Source organism: Eubalaena glacialis, chromosome 10 (assembly GCF_028564815.1).
Source record: "Eubalaena glacialis isolate mEubGla1 chromosome 10, mEubGla1.1.hap2.+ XY, whole genome shotgun sequence".
NCBI classification, from domain to species: Eukaryota; Metazoa; Chordata; class Mammalia; order Artiodactyla; family Balaenidae; genus Eubalaena; species Eubalaena glacialis.
The window spans coordinates 111195922-111204617 of record NC_083725.1 but is presented as its reverse complement, the minus strand read 5'-3'; the positions used below and the strand labels follow the sequence as shown (position 1 = coordinate 111204617).

General features: G+C 45.5%; 1 protein-coding gene and 1 non-coding gene across 2 annotated transcripts in view; both read left to right on the top strand.

Annotated features, from left to right (window-relative positions):
- Positions 1-484: 484 nt before the first annotated feature.
- Positions 485-8696, top strand: part of OSBP (oxysterol binding protein) — a 33913-nt gene continuing 25701 nt past the window's right edge. Inside the window, exons 1-2 of the mRNA XM_061201797.1 lie at positions 485-1007; positions 6984-7192. Coding sequence (XP_061057780.1) covers positions 646-1007; positions 6984-7192 — 571 coding nt within the window. The 5' untranslated portion in view covers positions 485-645. The remainder of the gene's footprint in view (positions 1008-6983; positions 7193-8696) is intronic.
- On the top strand, positions 7764-7905 carry LOC133100178 (small nucleolar RNA SNORA48). Its single transcript, XR_009702419.1, has one exon. It is a non-coding gene; the product is annotated as a small nucleolar RNA SNORA48 (small nucleolar RNA).

The window sequence follows — 8696 nt, the reverse complement described above, 5'->3', positions numbered from 1 at the left end:
TCTCCGCCGACTTGTGAGTGGCATCCATTCCAACCAATAAAAAATGAAAGTGAGGCTGTGAGGACTACACTCCTCCCCTTTCTCCTCAACTCGTTCAGCAAATGGTAGAAAAGGTTGAGCTGCTGATACGAACCACCAATCCGTAGGGGCGGAAGAGGGGCGAGGAGAAGAGTGATGGGAGCGGGTGACGTGGCGGTGACGGGGGCATAAACTAAAGTGAGTGGCAGAAATACTAGCCAATCGACAATCAGACTGGCTGGGTAGTCTGCATTCTCGAGTCCTCCCTGAGCGCCGGAGACTTCGGGAAAGCACCAATGAGCTTTTCATGAGTCTGATTGGCCTTCACCTACACCAATCAACGGCGTGCCTGGCGGAAGCGTCCCACCGCGGGCTCTCACTGGGCGCTGGTGGAATGACAGGCCCAAGAGAAATGCCAATGTCCGAGGGGTCGTCCGCAAGTGACACTCAGCGGCACCAATCGACTCCCTCCTTCCCGGCGGCAGAGCCCTCCTCCCCACGGCCGGCCTGGCTGGGCGGGGACGCTGCGCGGCGGCGGCTGATGCGCTAGCCAAGTGGGGCCCTCCGGGCGGCGACGGCGGCTCTCGTAGGCGGTTCCGGTCCTGTATCTCCGCGCGGCGGCGGCTCATGGCGGCGACGGAGCTGAGAGGAGTAGTGGGCCCGGGCCCGGCAGCCATTGCGGCCCCGGGCGGCGGCGGCGGCGCCGGTCCCCCCATGGTGGGAGGAGGCGGCGCCGGCGGCCGCGGAGACTCGGGGCCGGGCTCCGGGATCGCCCCGGGCACGGTGGCCGCGGTGGCTGCGGGCGGCCCGGGCCCCGGGGCCGGGGGAGTGGCGGCGGCGGGCCCGGCTCCTGCGCCGCCGGCGGGGGGCTCGGGCGCTGGGGGTTCGGGCTCAGCTCGCGAGGGCTGGCTCTTCAAATGGACCAATTATATCAAAGGCTACCAGCGGCGGTGGTTCGTGCTGAGCAACGGGCTCCTGAGCTACTACAGGTAACTGCTTCCGGGGCGCCGTCCCCCACTGCAGCCCATAGCCCCCGCTCCGTCACCCTTTCCAGCCCGCACAGCAGCCAAGGTCGCCCCAGGCCCCTTTTCGTCACTTGCGCGCGTTGACAGCCCGCGACACGAGTCCACCATCACGAAAGTGAACGCTCCAGGACTTACCGCTCCACCTGGGTGACCCACCCTTGGTGCCATACCTTCCCCTCGGTCCCTGGCCCTTCCAGTTGTTCGGAGAGCATCTACTCTTCCATTGTGTTTCCAACAGCGCATCGGTGCAATGATTAATTCTGCAAGAAAGGCGCTGTTGTAGGTGTTTAAGGGACATGTATGGGAGGGCAAAGTCCAGGCACCGCTCCCAAAGAACTTACTGTAAAAAGTCCCAAGGTTTAGCTCTCTGTGCCTAGTCTCCAGAATTCAAGGTTATTAGCAGCCCTTGATGTACCCGCCTTTGCTCTCTCCACATTCAGGCACAAGGACACCACGCGTAGGGTGGCCTCGGTATCTGTCCCCTCTCTTTATCTCTCCAAGATTTGCCTAGGCTTTCGCCTTCTGGACAGACCAGAATGGAGAAGTGCACTCCAGTGTTTCTTTTTGCCTGCCCCCCCCCTCCTCCCATGGGAATCATTAAGTGTTCCATCCAGCATTTCTGGGGTCTCTCTGGTCAGTGAGGTTTAAGTTTCATTAAGAGAAGAGTCCATGTCTTTTGTATGACTACTTCTGTTCAAAAATGCTTGTTTGGGGATGTTTAATATATGTTTACGGTGACCCACAATCTTCCCACAACATAACATGCTTTTGGCTACTCATGTTACTATAGATAGAGAGGTTAGGACACTGGATTTGGAGACAGGACATAAACATTTCCTGAGTGCTGGACAGTTTGGATAGGTGTTTCACATACGGTATTCTTTGACTCCCCAAAACAATCTGGAAGTTAGGAGATATTCCCATCTTACCAGTGAGGAAATGGAGACTTAGCTTGGGCAACTTTCCCAAGGTCTTGAGTCAGGATTTGAAACTAATTCTTTTCACACCAATACAACCTAAAACCCAGGTTAGTGTTACATGGATCAGTCAGATATAGAGATAACTACTTATCCATAGCTAGTACATTTATAGATCATGGTACTATGTATATTTTATACGAAATGTATAGAAGTTCCCTTTAAGGGAGATTTTGCTTAATATAATGGTATTTCTAAGTGAAATCTTTTAATAAAGACCATTCTGTTTGGGCCCCAAAACAGTGTTGTTAAGAACGGCTCACTCTATATTTCTTTTCCTCTGCCAGTAGTCACTTTGCCACCAGGAGGGTTTGGGTGAACGAATCTCTTTTCCACCAACTCCATTGTATTGGCTCTTAAAGAATTTTGAGAGGAAATTGAAGATGGGAGTTGGAGGTTGTTGAAATAGGAACACATGCTTATCTGGTCTCTAACACAGTGGAAGGTACCTTAGCACATCCTCACTGCTTAAGCCACATTAATTGTGAACACTTGTGTATTTCGTTTCTTTTTTTTTTTTTTTTAACCATCTTTATTGGACTATAATTGCTTTACAATTGTTGTGTTAGTTTCTGCTGTATAACAAAGTGAATCAGCTATACATAAACATATATCCCCATATCCCCTCGCTCTTGCATCCCCCTTCCACCCCTCTAGGTGGACACAAAGCACCGAGCTGATCTCCCTGTGCTATGCAGCTGCTTCCCACTAGCTATCTATTTTACATTTGGTAGTCTATATATGTCAATGCTACTTTCTCACTTCGTCCCAGCTTACCCTTCGCCCTCCCCGTGTCAAGTCCATTCTCTATGTCTGTGTCTTTACTCCTGTCCCCCCCCTAAGTTCATCAGAACAATTTTTTTTTAGATTCCATATATATGTGTTAGCACAGGGTATTTGTTTTTCTCTTTCTTACTTCACTCTGTATGACAGTCTCTAGGTCCATTCACCTCACTACAAATAACTCAATTTCGTTTATTTTTATGGCTAATATTCCATTGTATATATGTGCCACATCTTCTTTATCCATTTATCTGTTGATGGACACTTAGGTTGCTTCCATGTCCTGGTTACTGTAAATAGTGCTGCAGTGAACATTGTGGTACATGACTCTTTTTGAGTTATGGTTTTCTCAGGGTATATGCCCAGTAGTGGGATTGCTGGGTGGTATGGTAGTTCTATTTTTAGTTTTTTAAGGAACCTCCATACTGTTCTCCATGGTGGCTGTATCAATTTACATTCCCACCAACAGTGCAAGAGTGTTCCCTTTTCTCCACACCCTCTCCAGCATTTATTGTTTGTAGATTTTTTGATGATGGCCATTCTGACCGGTATGAGATGATACCTCATTGTGGTTTTGATTTGCATTTCTCTAATGATTAGTGATGTTGAGCATCCTTTCATGTGTTTGTTGGCCATCTGTATGTCTTCTTTGGAGAAATGTCTGTTTAGGTCTTCCGCCCATTTTTGGATTGCATTGTTTGTTTTTTTGATATTGAGCTGCATGAGCTGCTTGTATATTTTGGAGATTAATCCTTTGTCAGTTGCTTCGTTTGCAAATATTTTCTCCCATTCTTTCGCCTTGTTTATGGTTTCCTTTGCTGTGCAAAAGCTTTTAAGTTTCATTAGGTCCCATTTGTTTATTTTTGTTTTTATTTCCATTTCTCTAGGAGGTGGGTCAAAAAGGATCTTGCTGTGATTTATGTCATAGAGTGTTCTGCCTATGTTTTCCTGTAAGAGTTTTATAGTGTCTGGCCTTACATTTAGGTCTTTAATCCATTTTGAGTTTATTTTTGTGTATGGTGTTAGGGAGTGTTCTAATTTCATTCTTTTACATGTAGCTGTCCAGTTTTCCCAGCACCACTTATTGAAGAGGCTGTCCTTTCTCCATTGTATATTCTTGCCTCCTTTATCAAAGATAAGGTGACCATATGTGTGTGGATTTATCCCTGGGCTTTTGATCCTGTTCCATTGATCTATATTTCTGTATTTGTGCCAGTACCATACTGTCTTGATCGCTGTAGCTCCGTAGTATAGTCTGAAGTCAGGGAGCCTGATTCCTCCAGCTCCGTTTTTCTTTCTCAGGATTGCTTTGGCTTATGTATATCGTTTGCATTATTATATTCAGAATTGATTTTCATTTTAACCCTTTCTAATTACTCATCCAGGACTATCAGTTTAAGGTTAAATCACAAATCTAAAATTTTAGTCTGCTTCAAAGTTTTTCCCCTACTCAGGTTCATGTTTTCCTGTTACACTGGCCATCATTCTAATGTTCAATTGATTCATGTCCTAACTTGGCTTGTAAGTCACTGTTAACACTGATTCTCCATTTTCAAAAATTGTGTATCAGCTGAGGGCCTTAATGTGTGGTCATTTTTCCTCATCCAAGTTCCTAATCAAATCTACTTTCTAGCCCAGTTGAGTCTTTGATCAGTACCAGTCTTGATCAGTATTGATCTTGGTTGGCCAGTAATAACCTATATGTTGCTATCTTTTAAGTACTTGTAACCACTTTTCACTTCTCTCTTACAATAGCTAGTGGTACCTGTCTGACTACAGCTAAAACTACTTCCAAAACATATCAAACCACATTTTGGGAAATATACCACGGGCTTGTCCTTGCCAGCTAAGATGGGTCCACCCACACACCAACCAAGCAATAGGATCCAGAGTTATCAGATCTACGCACTACCCTCAAAATCACATTGAAGTACTTCCTATCAACGAATTGGTAGTTTATTCTTTCAAACAGGTTCTTTGGGTCCCCATCTCCTTATTTAGCTAACTCGTCTTTCCTCCTGCTTTTCATGCCTCCAAAACCAATCGTATCCTGTATATGCCTTTTACAAAATACTGTTTTCTTTTTAACTGAGTACTTCCTAGACCCGTGCTCTGATGAACTGTCCTAATAGGCTTTGGCATGCCTTCTTTTTACCTATCTTGTTCTTCCTCACAAAGTTACACAGATGTCCGGTTACTTAAAACCACATGTAGAACCCCAGCTCTCCTAGACACATCGTGACAAGCCCATAGTATTAGTTTTCTTGGCTAGCTTCTAGGGACTGAGTTACTATTTCGGCTGGCCTTTTCAGGGAAGACCTTACTAACCAGAAAATACCACCTAATACTGAGGTGCCTAAAGAACTTATCTTGCACTCTGAAAAGCATGTCTTTCTCGCTTCTGCACTAATCATTTATAAGCATAGGTGTACCTGCTTGAACCCAAGAGCTCCGAAGTTAAGCCCGCCCTACTTCCAGAGTTCTTTGGTATTTTAAAAACTGCTACAGACGTTATGTGATTTGAGAAACTTCTTTAGTTCATGAAGATGACCCAAGCAGAAGAGATTCCTAGGAAATGGCTTGTGGAAAATACCAACACGTTGTGAGGAATGTGGTAGATGGTCCAAGTAACACCTTTGGAGTAGAAAGCAAGGGTGAGCTGGCCTGTCAGCTGCGGGTCTGTAATTCAGCCTGCATTATTCATAATGTAACTGAAGCTTGGGGGCAGGGGAGGGGAGGTAAGAATAGAAAAACCAGGGATTCACGTTACAGTGTGGCAGGTGCGGGCGCGATGGAAAATGGCCTGGTTTATTGAGGACCTGTCCCCCCCGCGCCCCCACCCCGGCCATCCCATACTACTCATTTGTGCATCTGAGGAAGAAAAACCAGTTTCATGGGACAAACCGAACGATAGCAAATCTGTCTTCCTAAACACAGCACACAGACTTTCTCAAAGCCACCAAATCTTAGTTTCCAGAGCTGGAGTGTGTGTCATCTCTGGCATGCAGGAATTCTGGACGTGCCAGGTATGTTTGGCCGCTTGGCACTCGTGAAAGAGAAATGGCTCTGCTTTGCACTGTGGCAGTTGGCAAAGGACTTTGACCTCTTTATGTTCCAAGTTGGTCAGGGGAAAACTGCAGTCTCAACATGCAGGTCCCTGGGCATAATCGGCGGGTGGGGGAAATTAGCACAGTTTGCCCTGTACACTCAATTGTGCTAGCAGCTTGATCTTTTATGCCAGGTCTCTTGTAGCTTGTTGTCACCAACCAGTGCTGTAAAGTTCAAAAGTTAGTCTATTAATAGAACTGTCAGTCAGTAGAAATGGGGAAAATTTTTATACCCAGTCCTCTGAGAACAGATTTGCTGAATCTCTCCTAGCTATTAATAGGATGGCTTAGGAGTTCCCACCAATAGAGGTCAGTGGACCCTAGGAAAGAATATATTCCAGAAAGATTATACCACCTGGTGATTCTTTAATGATTATTCTTTCTTTACTCCCACAGAAAGCTAGTTATTCCTATTTCATATCATTTGAGCTGTAGTCAATATTTAATACTCTAAACGTCTAAGGGAGCCTTACACTTCTGCAAGATAGTTGTTTAGAGTAGTATGAGAGTTTCATTTGGGCTGAGTTATAGTTGGGGGAATGGGTTGTTCAATACATGTAAAATGGAGCTATTCTTTGTCTTAGAGAATAAGATTATTATACAGAATTTTATTGCATGAGTTTATAAAGCACTATTTCATAATTATATCTTGCTAAGTAAAAGGTAATTCCTGACTGCAAAAGGGCATGAGGGAACTTTCTGGGGTGATGGAAATGTTCTACATCTTGATTGTGGAGGTGGTAGCACAAGTGTATACATTTGTCAGAACTCACTAAACTGTACTCTTAAAATTGCTGGGTTAATACCGTATGTAGTTATCCTTCAGTGAAGCCTATTTTTTAAAAGCTAAGGGTGAGAGGGACAGCAGAGCAATAAAATCTTATAGGCTCTGAAAGGAAATCCCTACTGATTGTTTTTTGAATTTTAGGGAGCCATTTGAGGGAAATATTAGAACTGGCTAATTCCTAAGACTGCTGTATTTTCGAAAGGCTTAGAGTTATGAAATGGAATGTGAGGAAGGATAAACCACGCATCAGCTTTCTACTTAGCTTGTCTTTGGCTCGTTATTGCAGGTCAAAGGCAGAAATGAGACATACCTGCCGTGGTACCATCAACCTCGCCACAGCCAACATCACGGTGGAGGACTCCTGCAACTTCATCATTTCCAATGGGGGTGCTCAGACCTACCATCTGAAGGCGAGCTCAGAGGTAGAGCGGCAGCGCTGGGTCACAGCCCTGGAGCTGGCCAAGGCCAAGGCTGTGAAGATGCTGGCAGAGTCAGGTAGGGAGCAAAGAGTATTGTGTCTGGGGAACATTCTGTTTGCCCCTCTTATGCACAAATCTTATTTTGTCCCTCATTGTCATTGTCATTTAATTATCAACTGTCTCCTGGATGTCTCAGGCTTCTGCTCATCTGGCAGAATTTCTCCTGGAGTGCTGGTTTTCAGCTGGGGGCAATTCTGCCCCAAAGGGGACATTTGGCGAAGGCTGAGGAGTGGCGGTGCTGATGGCATCTAGGGAGTAGAGGCCAGGGACGCTGCTAAACCTCCTGCCAATGCACAGGGCAGCCCCACAGCAGAGAGGTAGCTGGCCCAAAATGTCAGAGTTGTTGAGATTGGGAAACTCTGCCTTAGGAGCGTATCAGTTATCCTTTTGGCTTTTAATGCCAACTGACTACCTTAAAATTTTGAGAAATAATTATTTTATTGATAGATCAGTCAGGATTATTACAACTCACACTTTGGATCTGTCCTTACTTTTTTCTTTTCTCCTGACATCTTCTTACTTAACTCTTTTCTGGTGGAATTGAAACCAACAATCTTCGTAGATTGCCAAAGACATTATATGTGAAACCCCCTGGCAGTGGGCAAAGAGACACCTGATGGGTGGTGTTGCTCTTATATCAGTCCGGGCAGAGGGGCGTACAGCCCTTTGTTCAACCCAGCTTGGTGCCTGCGTTGGTGGCCAGAGCTGTTTCATGCTTGAGGCACATGAAAAAAATAATAATTATATGTGATATTTTCTGTGAAAAATCTTTATTTTGCTACCATAGTCTCACTAAAAAGAACAATCTAATTATGTTTTGATTTTTCTTAAAGGAAAATGGTAGGATTTCCCCGCAGATGTTGATAGTTTAGTCATACTGAGCTTGGTCATCATAGAGCTGACCAAGATGCTCACCTGCTAACTTTTGGTTGTTCATCTCTTGTGTTTCTTATCCCTTGTTCTTTCCCATGCTGTGTTTAATATCTCTTAAGCAATGAAAGGAAAGTTTACTGCTTTGTTAATTTCCAGGTAACAGCTAATATTTTGACTCTGGCCCTGCCTGTCTGCCTAACAGATAGGGCAGGTCCTTCCTTGTTTCTTTTGTTTTGATTTTAGTGCTGATTTCAGCACCCCCAAAGGAAGTGACACTGCTGGAAAAGAACTTTGCAGTTACAAAGTGTTAAGGACAAAACTGATAGCAAGAGGCACAACACAGCTCTCTGCTTGACTTATTATTTGAAAGTTGTTTAACAGAAGACCTTGCACAGCTTTCAGTGCAGGGGTGGCTTTAGTGTCAGATGAGCTCATCATGAAGTTCCCGAGTTCTCCTTTAGAAAAGATAAGTTGGGCTTCCCTGGTGGTGCAGTGGTTGAGAATCTGCCTGCCAATGCAGGGGACACGGGTTCGTGCCCTGGTCTGGGAAGATCCCACGTGCCACGGAGCAACTAGGCCCGTGAGCCACAACTACTGAGCCTGTGCGTCTGGAGCCTGTGCTCCGCAACAAGAGAGGCCGCGACAGT